The sequence below is a fragment of the Astyanax mexicanus genome, chromosome 3 (genome assembly GCF_023375975.1).
Source record: "Astyanax mexicanus isolate ESR-SI-001 chromosome 3, AstMex3_surface, whole genome shotgun sequence".
Lineage (NCBI taxonomy): Eukaryota > Metazoa > Chordata > Actinopteri > Characiformes > Acestrorhamphidae > Astyanax > Astyanax mexicanus.
The window spans coordinates 17,426,569-17,445,000 of NC_064410.1; the positions used below are offsets into that span (position 1 = coordinate 17,426,569).

The 18,432-nt window shown below is 37.9% G+C and overlaps 1 protein-coding gene across 4 annotated transcripts in view; it reads left to right on the top strand.

The window, feature by feature from the left end:
• The window catches only part of LOC103045208 (RNA binding protein fox-1 homolog 3), a 319,394-nt gene that overhangs the window by 168,485 nt on the left and 132,477 nt on the right, over nucleotides 1-18,432 (top strand). For all 4 annotated transcript variants that reach the window (XM_049476121.1, XM_049476118.1, XM_049476120.1 and 1 more), the window contains exon 3: nucleotides 6,748-6,850. In XM_049476121.1, coding sequence (XP_049332078.1) covers nucleotides 6,748-6,850 — 103 coding nt within the window. The remainder of the gene's footprint in view (nucleotides 1-6,747; nucleotides 6,851-18,432) is intronic.

The window sequence follows — 18,432 nt, forward strand, 5'->3', positions numbered from 1 at the left end:
GTTTGTGTGTGTGTGTGTGTGTTTGTGTATGTGATGTATTTTTGTCTATGGGAAAGTACATGCATGTGTATGTGTGTGTTATTTGTGTGAATACACTCTTACCCTGCTTCCCTGAGTTTTTCTAATAGTCCAGGTCAGTTCAGGTCAGTGCGGGTCATTGCAGGTCAGTGCAGGTCAGGTCATGTAGCCTGAGAGTCTGATCATTATGTAACTGATATCTTCACAGTTTCAGCATCAGAACATCCTCAAGGTCCTGATTCTGAGGTTTAGAAAGAAGAGGTAGCCCCAGCACTGACCTCCCACTCCTCAAGCATCATTCCTGACCCTGTCTGTCTCAGAACCGTAGTTGTCCAGAGATGCTGCACCTTCAAGGCTGAATGTTGAGTCCTGTGTGGATGCAGTATATATTTTTAAACTTTAGTTGCTTTACAGCTGTTCAGTTTCTCACCACGTTCACCTCAGACCACACGCTACAGGACCAACGTCCTGCTATCGTCCAACAACAGTGTTTATGTGAGCTAACACATCAATGACATTTAGGCAGAGTACTGACTGACCTCAACACCTTTTAGATGAATTAGAGTGAAGACTGTGAACCAGGAATTCTCATCCAACAGTGATTGACCTCACAGTGCTCTTCTAGAGTGTTGAACAATTCCCATAAACACACTCCAAAACCTGGTGGAGGACTTTCCAAGAAGAGTTGAAGTTGTTATAGCTGTAAAGGATGAGCTCAAGTTCTTATGCAGAAGAAGAAATACTTGAGCAAATCTTTATTTTTTTGCAGGCAATTCCAAACCATCATGTTATGTTCTGAGTCCATTATCAAGCTCTAACTAATGCAGTAATGTGAAGCATTACACCTCTACTACACAAATCTCTAAACTTTAAAGCAGACACGCCCACTCAAATCTGAACTGAGGTATAACCAATCAGCTCCTTCTCATATGTATATAAGATTGGCCTGGGCAACATTAAACTATTTTATAATTTTTTTTCTATAATTAAGCATTTTAGATGCTCTTTTTTTCCAAAAGCTTTTTTTATTTTTTAAATGTATCCCTTGTATTTACTTAAATTGATTTGTAGTATCTGTGTTTAAACTTCTTTTTACATAATTTGTTTTGCCTTTCACTTGTTTATATAAAATGCTAGAACTAGTCCTGTAATATACAGGACATAACATTACATAATAATTAGTGGTGTCAATCGAAAACTTTTATTCTGTGATAAATTCTGTTCTTCTTAAGACAACATTTTTTATTTTGGATATTTAAATGTAAAGTGTAGGACGCTTAAAAATGTCCTGTGTATTATTTTTTTTATACATTTCTTTTAGCTGTTTTTCGTGTTGAATCCTTTTCTATTTTTGGACCATTTATCTTTTAGTTTCCTGTTCAGTGCCTCCAATGGGATGAGTGTAAGGCATGATTGCCATGTAACTAGCTAATCAGTACTGAGTAGGGGCAGGCCTAGTTAGTAGCATTGTGCATGTGTGTGTGTGTGTGAGAGAGAGAGAGAGAGAGAGAGAGAGAGAGAGAGATGGAGAGTGAAGTTCTGGGGAGTTTGTGTGTGTTTCTACGGAGCTGTTTTCTTAGTATATCTCCACTCTAAAGTTATGTTTGGAGAGTTCATATAGTTCATAAGTTTGTGAGAGCAGGAGACTGTGAACTGTGGTCCAGCTCAGCTCCTGTCTGATCAACTGCACCAAGCTTCACTCTTCAGTCAGACACAAGAACATCCTGAACTTCAGTCCCTACAGAAACTGCGCTGTTTCCATGTTGGAAACGCAGACACTGTTTCAGGCAGATTACAGCAGAAGTTGGGGTCAAACTTGGTGGTGTAATTAATTCTGTTAAAAAAATAATAATGTGTAACTGATTCCAAATTAATCACATGTGTTAACGCTTTAACATTTACAGCCCTAATACAAGTTAGACATTATGAGAGTTTGAACCCTGGCTTAAGGTAGGATCCTCTAATGCATTTTTATCCAGCTTGGGTTTCTTTTTTTCACACCACCCATGAAGTGAAATAAAGCTTGTGCAGTCTCTCACTGAGGTATTATCCACTGGTGAGCAGTGTGTGTTATAAAGCTCCTTTAACAGCTCTTCTGAAAGTGTGACAGGTGTGTATACAGCGGCTCTAATCAGGCTTTTGTGGCTTTGATGGTCAGGAAAAGCTCGAGCCGCGTCCTCAATTACTGATCAACTTAACGCCTCAGCAGTGTGCTTACACTTCCTGATCATTATCAGTGATTGACAGTGAGTCACTGAATTTCTCATTACATTGCACACACACATACACACACACACACACACACACACACATACACACACACACACGCACACATACACACACACTCGCACACGCACACATACACACGCTCGCACACACACACACACAAATTGTGATAGTGCTGCAAAAGGAGTTTTTTTTGTCTGCTGCTATCACTTGTCGAATATAAATATATATATATGTGTGTGTGTGTGTGTGCAGAGATGGAGGCTGACCTTGGCTATTAGTGCTGTGCTCGACGGAAAGGAGGAGTGTTTCTTCAGCTGAGCTGTCCATCACCACTGTGTTGACTATTGATTGGGTGGAAAGAGAGAGAGGGAGAGCAGAATGAAAGAATAGAGAGATGACTACAGTCTAATAAATAAAAAAGATATTTCTGTTTTAAATAGATACAAACATAAGACAACCATATGCACCATACGCTGTAAAAACAAAAAACGTACAATTTTAAGGCAACTTTTTGAGTTTCAAGGCCAACTCAAACTTTTAAGCTTTGAAAAAAAAACACATGCATTTGTGGCAACTATACAATATTTAGTCCAGATAATTGATTTGTTTTATATGTTTTGAAACTTCAAATATTAAATCTAACTTAAAAATTGAATTTATGTTTTTTGTTGGCCTGATTTAAGTTCTACAAAATGTGTTTTGTTAGTTTGTATAACTATCCTTTAGGATCCACTAAAAATGTTTTACAATCAAAATCATCCAGTGGGGGCAACACTATAGTTTTGATTTTTTTTATGTAGCAACTGGAAAATTTGAATTTATTACTATTATATATGTGCATTGTCAATCACATTAGATGGCAATTTATGGAAATGTAACCAGCTGGACCCGGACAGTATATCGTCGCTGTCCAATAAAAACACTTATCTCCATTTTTGTCGATTTTTTGTTTACCACATAATTTGAACAGACAAACTGTAGCAAAATTTCTTGATGAATGAACCCAAAGAAACTCTACAAAATGACCTGAAATAAACTCTTTTTCCATTGACTTCTGTTTTTCTCTCTCCTGTAAAGTTGCTGTTTTGGAGATAAGTGTTTTCATTGGACAGAGATGATATAGTCTATATACACTCAGCATCACAAAACACAGCAGTAACTTGCTCTTACAGCCTTAAACACTGAGGCCAGTCAGTTAACACTTACACAAATTCCAAGAGAAGGCAGCAGCCTGTAGGGAATGACTACACACTAATGGTGAGTGAGAGGTTTGAGGACACGCCTACTATGCAAATAGCGTGACCAACATCAGGTGAAAACCCCTGCATAATTGACCTGTAGACCCTGTTCAACTAGAGAGTAAAACTGAGCATGTGCAGTAGTGCAGAGTAGGTGGCTTGGCCTCAACTAGAGTTCAACTACAACTTTTGCAACAAAAATGATTTAGTTAGACAAACTTTTAACAAGAAACTTAATAATGTTAGTTGAGGTGATTAGTTTGCTATATTTTAGGGTGCAATTTCTTATTTTTTGAAATACAGGATTTATGTGTGTGACTAAAGTGCAGCTATTACTAACTATATAATTGTATGCCTAATGCAACACAATGGCGATAAACTACACAGCATAACTTATTACAGTAGCAGCCTTCTTCAATTTTTTTATTTATTTTATTTATTTTCTACATTGTAGATTGATATTAAACACAAGAAAACAATTAAGTTTGTAATTATGTAATTATGTAATTATGTAGTAAACAAAAAAAGTGTTTGTCCTCCACAATCCCTTAACCTAAACCCAACTGAGATGGTAATTTGAGCTTTACAGTGTGAAGGAATAACAGCAGCATTAAACATTAAATGAAAAGACGTATTTCTAATCTTTTGATTGTTACTTTACAAGATCAAAAAATCCCATAAAAATGTAAAGAATTCATGGTGTATTTTACTTGAAATCTAAAGGCTCCATTGTGAGAGAGGAAATCAAATAGAGCAGAAGTGGACAAAGAGCAGAGAAAGAGAAAGAGTGGACATTTATAAGAGCGGTGGAGATTCAGCCCTGTTTGTAAAACTCGTGTTAGGTTCCACCATGTTAAAAATACCATCATTTACACTTTATACTTCTTTTTCCTCATTTATAGATGCAGCTGTGAAGCTGGACACTATTGGCTGGTTTGGCTTTGGCTCCTCACCGCTTTGGGAACAACAGAGTAGCTAACAAGAGGCTAAACACTCGAACACACACACACAAACACACACAAACACACACACACACACACACACACACACACAGGGGTAGTCCCTAAGCTGCTGACCTGTTTTCTCTTTAGTTGTGCCTCAGGCTCTTCGGCTCTTCTAGTGTTCCGTCTAGCCATGTACCACCCCGTCCAGACCCTGAGTTATTATCCATTTCTGACTTGTGTGTGCATATTTTAGCAGATGCACTCAAGCTTTACACTAGGGCTAGAGTCTGGTAACGCTGTATCACAATATATTGATAATAACTTGGTATATTGTCTGCAAATAATTGAAATACTGTAACAAAATGATTTGTGGACACATATGAAATGATGTGGTAAACAGTTAAAAGTGTTTGTCCTCCACATTAATCCCCTGATCTAAACCTGATGAACTGAGATGGTGATTTGAGGTGATTTAGAATGGGATGGAGCTTCACAGCGTGAAGGAAAAGCAGCAACTATTGTTCAGCACCTCCAGAAACTCCTTCAAGACTTTGAGAAAACTATTCCAGGTGACTGTACCTCATGAAGACACTGAGATTAAAATACCAAGAGTGTGCCTGGTTTGTTTAATACTTTTTGTTAACGAAATAATTCCACACGTGTATTCCTGTATGGCTTTAATTTCTTCAATATGGAATGTACAATGTAAAAAAAAAGAAAACGCATTGATTGAAAAAAGTGTATCCAAACTAATATATAGAATTTTGTGAATCCTTCAGAATTTTCTATATTTCTGTTGGAATTCTGCTGAAAGTGTATCATGGCACGATCAACAAAGATCACTCAAGAGCAAGCAGTGTAATAGTCACAAAGGACCACTATCATAAAAAACAATGATAAAGCATCATAGTTTAAAACTCATCATCATATTCATACAATCTGACTAAATGAAAGGTTCACTTTTAATCCACACACAGCACTGCCCTCTAGTAAGCAAGGGTTTAAACACAATACTACATGACCCACTGTCTGACACCGATCTTTATATTCAAACTGAAAGTGATAGTGAGAGTATTTATCAGAGATGGTCACACATGACAGATTTGTATGTATTATGATTGCCTTTTGATCAACGATTTACATCACACCTGAATATTGTGGATTATTGTGTTCGTAAATACTATAAACCAGAAATATTAGAGTTCAGAAATATTAGTGTCAGTATCCTGCAAGACACAAGTTACATAAATACACTATAAATATTTTAATACTTTAGTATATGAAGGCTTTTCACAGTGCAGCTGTGAAGCAGCTATATTCAGTCACTAAGAGGTTTGTCTCGATATTTTGTGACACAGTGTTCAGAGTGTGTGTGTGTGTGTGTGTGTGTGTGTTTAAGGGTGATTATATATCTGCCCTTTGTTGTCATCTCTGCAGTACGAGAGAGAGAGAGAGAGAGAGAGAGAGAGAGAGAGATTTATTCGCACTCTGTTGTTTACTCCCTCCAAGGTGTGAAGACTTTGGCATTCATAAATGTTTCTCTGGTTACTGACTAACTCCCCAGCAGGCAGAGAAAGGGTGAGGGTGAGAGAGAGAGAGAAAGAGAGAGAGAAATAGATGAGGTAAGAGTAAGAGAACATGAGAGATATGGGTGGGTTATGGGTGAGAAAGAGAGAGAGAGAACAAGACACAGAACAAGAGACACATAGAGAAAGAAAGAGAGTGAGCGAGAGAGCGAAATAAATGAGGTAATAGACAAGTGAGAAAGAGAGAGAATGATACGGGTGAGAGAGAGAGAGAGAGAGAGAGAGAGAGAGAGAGAGGTTCAGTGCGGCTTTAATAATCCGTGGCATAGGGTAAATGAACCATTCTGTAGAACTCACACACACACACACACAGACACACACACACACACACACACACACACACACACACCTCCCTCACTGTCTCAATATCTGAATTATTAAAAGTGTTGTTTTCCCTTATTGCACTACTGCAGTGTGCTGCAACACACACACACACACACCCCACACACACACAGTCTTTAAACACACACACCTGTCTCTCTCTCTCTCTCTCTCTCTCTTTTGTTCAAATCATTGTGGGTTTTTTTTTTCACTTTAATACATTTAATACCTGGTCTCAGCTTTCTCCTGTCTGTGCTGTACTGAAACACACACACACACGCACATACACACACATGCACACTAATTCATCTCCATGTTCATGAAATCCACAAACAACAATCAGTCTTCAGTTTGATCACTGCTGTCATTAATCTAGTGTGTGTGTGTGTGTGTGTGTGTGTGTGCAGGTAGTGGAGTGAGTAAGTCAGGTTTATCAGTGTTCAGGAACGTGGTGTGTGGAGGACTCCTCAGCCATCCACTCTGGACCTTTCCACTGACGCTGTTCCCCACGCTGGTAAGAACCTCCTCTTCCTGTTTCCTTCCAGCTGCTTCCAACACTCCTGTATCACAACAAACACAGCCAGACTGCAGTGATCTCCTCCTCACCTTATAACCTCCCCCTCACCCCCCCCCCCATACACCCCCTTCACCTCTTCCTCACTTCCTGCTTAAGCTGTAAACACACAATTACTTTGTGCTTAAACCAAAGTTTTTCTGATTTACATATAATTTACAAACGTTACTTAACAATTTAAAAAGAGGTGAAATACTGAGTTTAGTCTGTTGCTATTTACTGCTTCTCTTCTACTGGCTTCTCCTACAATCTATTTGCATACAGGGTGTGTCCCCCAGTTTCTCACACTTGTTGAGTGTATGCTGGCTTTCGCCATTTGTGGATAATGTCTCTTACTGTGGTTTGCTGGAGCCCAAAACTTTCAAAATGGCTTTATAACCTTTTCCAGACTGATAGATCTCTGATAGATCTTATTTGAGTTTCTTTTGGTCTACTTCACTTTGTCAGCCAGGTCCTGTTTAAATTATTTCTTGATTTAGACTTAGATCAGGCCTGGGTGTGGTTAGAAAAATAACTTACAGTTAAGTTATGTTTTTCACACAGAGCCATATAGGTTTGAATTTTGTTTCACCCTTAATAATAAAAACCTTAAAATATATTTATTTGTTTGATGATCTGATGAGATATAATGAAGGGGCACACCACTGTTTACATCATTTACATATTGAGAAATTGAGTTCTGTAATGGGCTGCTGTGTATTGGTGTAATATATGAGTGAATAATTCTGGAGTCTGCAGGGCTGGTGTGCTGCTCCTGGTGTTTACAGTCAGAGCTGAATGGGTTTCATGATGTGAAAGGTGTGAGCTGATTTATTTGGATGCACGATTTATGGTTTACGGTGAACAGGTGTGTGTGTGTGTGTGTGTGTGTGTGTGTGTGTGTGTGTGTGTGTGTGTGTGTGTGTGTGTGTGTGGTGAAAGTTTAAGTGTGTGTACAGAAAATGAGCTCAAACTGAAATCCGTCCTAAAGACAGGTGTGTGGCACTGGAGAGAGAAAGATAAATATGTTCAGTAAAGCACAGAGAGCCAAAGCGCAGTGTGTGTGTGTGTGTGTGTGTGTGTTCACCTGCAGTGTTTGGTTATGTCTGCTGATTGGTGGATGGAAGTGGTCTCTTCAGGTTTATGGTGTAAAGGTTCTTCATGTCTAGAACATGACAGTCTTCAGGTTTTAGACCAGCATTCAGTGTTGGGCACGTTACTTTGAAAAAGTAATTAGTTATAGTTACTAGTTACTTCTCCAAAAAAGTAACTGAGTTACTCCACTATAAAAGTAACTAGTTACCAGTAAAAGTAACTATTGCGTTACTTGCCTCGTAAAAAAAAGTATGTAATTACTATTATTATTAGAAAAATAACAAACGAAAATAAACCCAAAATGTCGACAAAAATATAATTTAACGAATTAAAAAAAATAAGAAACAAAAAACTCCACACAACCAAAGAAAATTACTAAGACTTGTAATACTGAAAAAAAAAACGGAAAAAAATAGCATCTGGGGATAAAAATTAAACAAACCAAACCAGCGAGGTGCAGCGCATTTTGCCTGAATTCTCTTGATTAATTATCAGTACATTTGTTGGCATTAGTGAATTTAATAACATGAATTTAACTACACGTGTCCGACCTTATTTATTAAAACGTTTTTTTTAGAAGAGAGATGTTATTCTGCGCGCAATGACGCGCTGGATGAGATTTTAATTAATTAATTAATATATTTCATATTTTAATACATTTTCCCTGGTGATAAGAAACGAATTCTAATGTATAGCTTTATATTTCTATGTATTTCAAATGCTTTAAGTTTTATATAAATGATGGGCAGCACCACACACCGACAATGTGCTTTATTTTTCAGATATAAAAGTGAAATTCAGTTAAATAATAGCAAAGTTAAATAAAATAAATGTATGTTCAGTCAAAGTTCTTTTCTCTTTTAATTTTCCATTTCAAAAAACTCCAGAGTGAGAATAAGCATCTGTTGAAATTCTTAAACAGAAGAATGCCTGTCTGCTATATTAAGTTACAGTTATTTAGTCTGTGTATTAAACATAAATATAAATCCGTATAACTGACAGAAATAAATATAACTAATAATAATTTATAGTTACTGTGCAGATTTTTAAGTATATTTAAGTACACATCATTTCTAGACCACTACGCCCATCAGCGTTAATATATTCCAAAAGTCCAACACTATTTTAAGGACGCGTGCAAGGCGTAAAAATAGACTGTTGACGGGTGGCAACGCTCCACGCTACACGCCTTGCGCGGGGTGTACGATAGGGCCCTTTGTCTGTATGCGCGAAGTTAAAAAAAAGTTCATTCAGCTGCTAAAGTAACGTGCAGTAACAGGGTGTCGGAAATGGTAACGGATGGTCTGGATGGAGTAAGCCATGGTCAAGTTCATTTGTTTTTTTATTTTTTTTTATTTTCTAATTACAGGAAGTTTAGGCAGGTTAATGTCTAGAAGAAAAACATTGAAATAGAAATAATATATAGAACAGGGGTGTCAAACTAATTTGATAAAAAAAAAAATCTCAATAAAATAATATTTTCTCAAATTCTCAAAAACGGCAACAGCAAAATAAATGGAGGTATTACCTATACATACCTATGCTTAAGTATACTTAAGAGCATTGAAAGTATGTTCAAATTAGGTAAAGAATACGAAAAGTGCATTTTCAATTAAATATACTTTATGAAAATACACATTAAATATACTTTCTCTGTATTTTCATCAAATGTATTTATAAGCAATGCTTTAAATTAAATGTTGTGTTGATAGAAACTATATATAGTGGCATTAAATACTGCTTAAAGTGCACTTTAGTGTATTTTTTTTCAGTAGCATTAAGGTGTACACAATATGTTCATCAACATGCAAAATAGTACGTTTACAATATACTTCAAATGTATTAAAAAAGGTGTTTAAAAAATACAAACTTAAATCTCACAAATTTAAAGTTCACAGAGGTTGTACGAAACAAGCATTCAAATGTACTTTTCCATGTTAAGTATAATAAAATATATATTGCCTAATACACTTTTCTTTTACATGGGTAAACTAGATACATGGATCTTTTCTCAGTTTCTGCCCCACCCCTTTATAAATACTACTATTCATATGATAACAGCATGATAATCCAGTGGCTGTTACTGTTGGGTAACAAGGCGAGGAGACCTGTAAAAGTTTCCATTCTTTGCTGTGATCATTGTTTTATTGAGAACAGTACAGGCATAAATCTTATACATCATATTACTTATTATCAGATTAATATTACTTCATATATATATATTTATTTTTTTATTTAAAACAAATCTCCTCATCAGTTTTGAGTGCTGAAAACAAAGAGCCTATGTGTGGAGCTGCTAAACTCTCTAAACTCTATAAAAACTGTAAACTCACTCCCAAACCAAACTAAAAAATTAATAAATAATCAGACAAAATCTATAAAGTATAACAAAACCTGTCCTCAAACCGGAACACAGAGTTATAGAATTTCACCACATAATGTACACTTCTCCAACCAGACACTCTTATATTATATTTCCAAAATAGATCATTCCAAGCTTCACTTAACCCAGAAGAACCCATGATGCTGTGTGTCACAGATCCTTTAAAATCTGTTTAAAGTTCCTTACAGCTATCTATCTTACAGAACATATTTTCATGAAGTTCTTAAGTGACATATACTGAACATCCTGAGGGCATCACTACAGGACAGTGTGTGATTGTGTGTTCATTTATCTGACCTTATTTACAGAATGAAGGTGTGAGCTGGGTTAGTTTTTCAGATAAATGTAGCTCCTTTTAAAAGTGTAATACTTGCTTCCAAAAGTATGTTTCAACCATATAACCATTTAAACGCTTGATTGTTTTACATGCAACTAGTTCTAACCTGATTTATAGAACAACAAATTACAGTTTTTCCAAATTGCTTTGGAACATTTCTCACATCTGAATTTCTCAAAACCAGTCGTTCAATCTGTACATTATCTTGTCACTTGTGCACATCACAGAAGCCATTTCTCATTTATTTTACACAAACAGCATATCATTTAAATAATAATTTCATACAACTGTCTGCTCTTTCCCAAATTATCTCTGGCCTCTGTGATGTAGATCACAATATCTTATTCAATTCTTCACTGTACTGAACTGTCTCACCCACCAGAACAGCTAGCCATTAGTTTACTATGTATGTCCTCATATTTAAATTAGTTTGGGCGGCACAGTGGCTTAGTGGGTAACACGTTCACCTCCCAGCACTGGGGTCTTTCCTCTGGTTTCCTCCCAAAGCCAAAAACATATGGAGATCAGGTAAATTGGATATTCTAAATTACCCAGAAAAATTGGATACTCTAAATTGATGTGTGTATAGGTATGTGTGTTGTATAATATTGTATGTGTATAAATTGTATGTATGACTGTGCCCAGATATGGATTGGCATTCTGTTCTGGGTAAATGATGTAGTGCCCAATGCAGTCCTCCAGGTGGATGGTCATTTCCAGTTAAGAGTATGCTGTGGCTATTTGCTGATTCTCACCAGTGTGTGAGTGTGTGGATGAGTGCTGAATGTAAATGGTTGTGTGTAAAAATGTTTAAATTGTAAAGTGTCTTTGGGGTTTCTACAAAAGGTGCTATATAAGTGTAACTTCAGAGTTAAACTAGTTGTCAGAGTCTATAAAGCAGATTTTAAACATTTCTATTTGACTTTTTTTAGTAAATATCTCCTGATATCAGGTGACTCATGACTTTTACTAATGATGGGAAGTGTTGGGGGAATGTTCCAAATAAAATAATGGCCACATTATATCAATCATGGCCTTGGTCAAAGTGTGCAGCCGAGTGTTTAAACGTGGGGAGGCTGTCTGTGCCATGGTCATAGCTAATATCTAATACTGCTATTAGACTAAGGGAGAAACAGAGAGTCATTATAAAAGACAACAGTGTTTTAAAAAAACATCCTGTCAGTCAGTATCTTAACCATCAACAAGGTGCTGAAAATATTCCTGCAGCTGTAGTTAGTATTGAGTAAACTGATACATGATCACATGACTAATCATTTAGACTGTTCTGTTCATAATCAGCTTTTTATTGGGATAACTCTGACACCTTTACTGATATAAATATGTATATATCATTTTAAGGATTTAGAGTGAAGTATGAGCATTTGCTGCTTATCAATATATGTACAAACTGTTTGAGATTTCCCACACTGTGGAGCAAATAATAATTCTTAATTAAGAAATGCATCAAAGTGACACATTGAAAAACTGTAATAATAGTTAGGTGCTCTCCCTCCTTAATTCTGTATTGTGAACAGGTATGTTGCTCCCTTTTCTCTCTCTTTTCTCCTCCCTCTTGCTATCTCTTGCTATCTCTCTCTCTCTCTATGTCTCTTGCTGTGTCTGAGCTAGAGAGAAGAAATGCTGAACACAGCTTAAACCCAATCACACCCCCGTAACTACTGCTGAGAGAAAGAGAAAGAGAGAGAGAGAGAGAGGAAAGCTGAAGCAAAGAGGGAATGTTCTTTTAGTGAAAGAAAAAGAACAAGGAAAAAAAGTCCAGAAAAGAGAGAGAGAGAGATTGAGGAACCCCGGAAAAGCTTAACAGATCAGAGAAGGGGAGGAAGGAGGAGTGGGGGAATCCACCAGAGAAGAGAGAGGGAAAGGGAGAGAGAGAGAGAGAGAGACGGAGAGAGAGAGGAGGAGTGAAGCGCTGGGTTTACCGGACTGCGCTATTTGTTGGAACTGTCCTGTTCACACGTCTGTGCTTCAAACACATACACACACACACAATACACACACACAAACACACACAGGTACACACACACACACAAACACACACTCTCACACACACACAGCGCTCCCACCGTCGAGATGATGATGTACTTTTGGGTGAGTAACAGCAGTTATACTCTTTTCTGTGTGTGTGTGTGTGTGTGTGTGTGTGTGTGTGTGTGTGTGTGTGTGTGTGTTCTGCAGTCTGTGGTGTTGGTTATGATTTAGTATGGGATAAAGTTGAGCATTAGGGCCAGTGCTCCTTGTTTGAACTGTGTCTGAATTTTCTTGATGTATTGCTGCTGAGACAAACAGATAGACAGACAGACAGACAGATAGATTTACATATAGACAAACAGACAGATAGGCCGACAGATGTGCAATATGTGTATATTAATACACTTAATTACACATATTATCGCACACACACATAATGCAACATTATAAATTACATTACAATTCATTAAAAAAATATGTAAATACAAATTATTGTTTGCATTTAATTCTCTGGTCTGTCTAAGATAAATAATACAACACACACAGTAACTAGTTGTATGATCTTGCATTATGTGTGTGTGTGTGTTGGAGTGTGTTTTAGAGAGAGCTTCAGAGCGGTGTAGTGATACCTGACTAATCCAGTAACATTATTATACTGCACTACATTTACATCCATATTAACTTAATTCAATTTAGTTCAAATGTATTGTTCTTATACTGATACTGGGTTGTACTGTACAGTGTTGAAGAGTGATCAGGATGCAGTTATTACTGATTGTAGTGAATATGTAATTTTGTGATTGTGTCAATACGTGAAGTGTTGAGTGTGAGGTATGGTGTGTAGAGGAAGACTGCATTACTGTCTTATTTCCAAAGAGTATAACTGTGCTGTATCTCTGTAGTTATAGAGGTTATAGAGCAGTAGTGCAGTGGGTTCACTGTGCTGATAAATTACAGTAATTACATTAAGCTGAATGAAACTGGCTCACTGCTGTCAGTTGTGACATTTTGACTGAACTACAGTACAGTGGTTTTACTGAAGGAAACTGTAACTGTTTTATTCTGGGAACAGAGGAATTAAATGGTCATGTCCACAAGTAATTTCACTGGCCACTGACGGTTTGTTTTGGTATTGAGAGTGGCTTTTAGGAATGTGAAGAATGATGTGTAATATTGTTTGGGCAGTGCCACCTTGATAAGTAAACCTTACTTTCCTTACAGCTTTCCTATTGGTTCCTGACTCCATCTATTTGCATACTGGCTGTGTCTTTCCTCCTCACTTACCATCGCTGTGTAGTCTTTCCCAGCCTCCCCTCCTATATGTGTAACTTACAGTGTATTAAACTCTGACAGTGGCTGGTGGCTGGATGCTTTAAAGATCATTCATGTATTCATACAGGATTATGGCAGAATCATTTATAAAGCTGGCATTCATTAAATGTCTAAATGGAAGTTATAAAAATAGGATAATATTACCTGCTGAACAAATCTGTTTAGTTAAATTTGGCATGTTTATTATGTATACAGTACATTAAAATGATTTATGCCCTAATTTATATAAGTTACTTTCAAGTAATTGAATCGATTCCATTGAACATATTGAATTTACCAATATTAGCTGTGTTTTTGTTACCCAAGGGTTTTTTATACAGGGGTTGGACAGTAAAACTGAAACACCTGGTTTTAGACCACAATAATTTATTGTCCTGACAGACAGTTCTGGTGGAAACAGGAGTGTTGAGGTGCACATTGAATTCTGCCGTGATTTGGGCAGCAATGGTGTTTTGGATACAATCAGGGTGAGCACCAGAACATCCCTTTCAGACAGCTTCCTCTTACAGCGTCCACAGTTAATCCTGTTGGATGTGGTTGGTCCTTCTTGGTGGTATGCTGACATTACCCTGGATACCGTGGCTCTTGATACATCACAAAGACTTGCTGTCTTGGTCACAGATGCTCCAACAAGACGTGCATCAACAATTTGTCCTCTTTTGAACTCTGGTATGTCTCCCATAATGTTGTGTGCATTGCAATATTTTGAGCAAAACTGTGCTCTTACTCTGCTAATTGAACCTTCACACTCTGCTCTTACTGGTGCAATGTGCCATTAATGAAGATTGGACACCAGGCTGCTCCAATTTAACCATAAAACCTCCCACACTAAAATGACAGGTGTTTCAGTTTCATTGTCCAACCCCTGTAGTTCCATTAAGATATTTTATTTATGTATTTTCATAAATGCTTCCACATGATTACATGAAGTTCCTTCAAAACTTTTTAAGTGTATGTGTGTGTGTGTGTGTTTTTTTCAAGTCTTATTTCTTCTTGTCAGATGGAATCAGATTTCCCAAAATGTAGAATTTTCCAAGGATTTGAAACTCTAAAATCTAAAACTGAAAGTAACTGATGAACACATTGCAGATAAACAGACAGTTATTGTTTGTGGTTTCTACAGTGTAGAGTGTAAATATATTTGCGGTTAGAGGAAGTAAATACAACAGCTGAAGAACCAAATAAAAGCTTCAGAGAGAACTGCTCACATGCTTTAAAGCAGAGTTGTGCAAAATTCTGAATTTAATTAAATTTAATAAACGAATTTGAATTTGAATTGAATCCACCGTACAGGTTGTTAAATTAAATTTGAATTGAACTGATAGTAAATGCATTTGAGTTCATTGCAGTTCAGAGAAATGCATGCTTATCACATATAAGTGAGAATGTGATACTTTTAACAGTGTTCTCCCAAATTGAAGTGCAGATACTAACAGCAAGCCTACCTTAATACTGAATAATGTTTTGATAAATGCAATTATCATTTATTAAAGTACATTACCTCATAACACTGTAACGCTTTCAAACGTTCCTCAAATGGCTTAAATGTTTGGAGAACAATTTTTAAGACTTACATGTAAATAAAGTAAGGTATTTGATAGTTTTTGCAGTTTTAATGAATTGTTTTGTAGAGTATGTCTTTAATTTTTTTTTTTGGTCAAACAATAATATCTGTATGAAATCCATGCTGTACTCATATGTAATGTATACTGTAAATCTTCATTGTTAAACACACTTTAATTATTTGTTATGAATTTCTTTGAATTTCATGGAATTCCAGTTCTACTTCCTGCAATCTGAATTTGAATAGCATTGCTGCTTCCTGTTTGCAAATAAAGAATTTAGGAGTCATTCTCAATTCATTTCTGAATTTTGTACAACCCTGCTTTCAATCCAGTGTTGCCAACGTAATAATTTTGTTGCTAGAAAAAAGTGAGTTTTTTTTTAACTGAGCTTGTTATTTTTGAGCTTAGAACTACTTCACATGCCATATTACTGCAGTATATTTCATGGGAATGTACAGTATATTAATGCAGTATACCTGAATATGTTCTCCTCCATCATGGCCCTATTTGCTGCTGATGTCTCTGCAGATCATTCTATTACACATCACGCTCTCCCTCCTGTCAAAACCAAGAGAGTAATAATGAGAGAGTCTGATTTTAATGTTCTAAAAACTGTAAACATGAGGAAAGCTGTTCATGTGAGAGTGCTGCACTGTGTGTTTGTGTGTGCGCGTGCCTGTGTGTGCGCGTGCGTGTGTGTGTGTGTGTGTGTGTGTGTGTGTGTGTGTGTGTGTTAGTATGTTTGGGTTAAAAGCGCCAGTCAGCTTCATAAATAATCCAGCAGTTACGGCCTCACACACTCCTCCTGCTCCCTCACACACTCCTCCTGCTCCCTCACACACTCCTCCTGCTCCCTCACACACTCCTCCTGCTCCCTCACACACTCACACACTCCTCCTGCTCCCTCACACACTCCTCCTGCTCCCTCACACACTCCTCCTGCTCCCTCACACACTCCTCCTGCTCCCTCACACACTCACACACTCCTCCTGCTCCCTCACACACTCCTCCTGCTCCCTCACACACTCCTCCTGCTCCCTCACACACTCACACACTCCTCCTGCTCCCTCACACACTCACACACTCCTCCTGCTCCCTCACACACTCCTCCTGCTCCCTCACACACTCACACACTCCTCCTGCTCCCTCACACACTCCTCCTGCTCCCTCACACACTCACACACTCCTCCTGCTCCCTCACACACTCCTGCTGCTCCCTCACACACTCACACACTCCTCCTGCTCCCTCACACACTCACACACTCCTCCTGCTCCCTCACACACTCACACACTCCTCCTGCTCCCTCACACACTCACACACTCCTCCTGCTCCCTCACACACTCCTCCTGCTCCCTCACACACTCACACACTCCTCCTGCTTCCTCACACACTCCTCCTGCTTCCTCACACACTCCTCCTGCTCCCTCACACACTCACACACTCCTCCTGCTCCCTCACACACTCACACACTCCTCCTGCTCCCTCACACACTCCTCCTGCTCCCTCACACACTCACACACTCCTCCTGCTTCCTCACACACTCCTCCTGCTCCCTCACACACTCCTCCTGCTTCCTCACACATTTACATTTACATTTACATTTTCGGTATTTAGCAGACGCCCTTATCCAGAGCGACTTACAACAGTGCTTCAAAGTTACTTAAGATATCCAAAGCTAGTTTGTAGACTAGGATCAAGAGATACATAGAGCTTAATCATGTTAAGAACCCTAGGAACTTTTTTTTTATTATTATTATTAGTTTAGGAACTCTTTGAAAAGATGTGTCTTCAGTCGACGTTTGAAGACCGTGAGTGACTCTGCTGTTCTGACATCCAGTGGAAGTTCATTCCACCACCTCCTCCTCCTAGCACAGCCCCAGTTAGCAGTGCTAACTACCTTATAGTCTGTAATTCATCTGAGTAGCTTTTCTGCTTATTACAACCTGACCGTTATGATTCATGCAGAAAGCGCACTGAATTAAAAGGCGCACTGACAATTTTTGGGAAAATCAAAGGATCATATAGTGTGGAAAATATGTTAGTGGAGGAAGAAATTGGTTGGTAAATTGTACCACATCTCTTGACACTTATTGCAGTATTTAAGCTAAAATAAAGCTGAGAGTTTTCTGTTCAAGTAGGGTATGCAAAAAAAAAATAAAATTATAAAAATTGTATCACAACATTGTGATGAGAGCCATTACTATGTCGCCCCTCTTTCATGACATTCCTGGTACTTCTGTAATGTTGCAGGCTAACCTTCCTGGAGCATTAACAAAATAATGCTAAACATTCTTAAAATGTTCTGTTAGCTGGGTTGTTTGATGTTCTGGATTTATTTTGTGCATTTCTGAGCTTGTTGAGTTTTTGTCAACTTTTACTTTTTTAAGAACTTTTTGGACATTGTTGGGCCAGGTTGCGCTTCCTCCATCTCTCGCTCCTCTTTTTCACCTCATATCTTCTTCCTGAGCTGAAATACTGATGTCAACACGTCACATCGGCTTTAAATCTTTCATTTGTGTTTTCTTTTGAAATGATGTAGAACTTCTCAGCAGAACACTTCTCCCTGGAGTTTCCTGTTCTCGTAGAGCTGAGCTGTGGGGCTAGCTCTTTAGCATTCTGTGTCTGTGGGCATATTTCTGGGAAAGGAGGCATACGCACTGCACACACCCCAAAACATACGCTTCACGGCTAACTGCTGTAGCACCTGGCTAATCACGATTAACTGCTAACAGCAGTTTCTCACTAAACGAATTTCACACGCTTGCCCACTCTGAGGCTTTACAACACAGGTAATGGAGGGATTAGAGAGAGAGAGAGCGAGAGAGAGTGAGATTTTCCTTA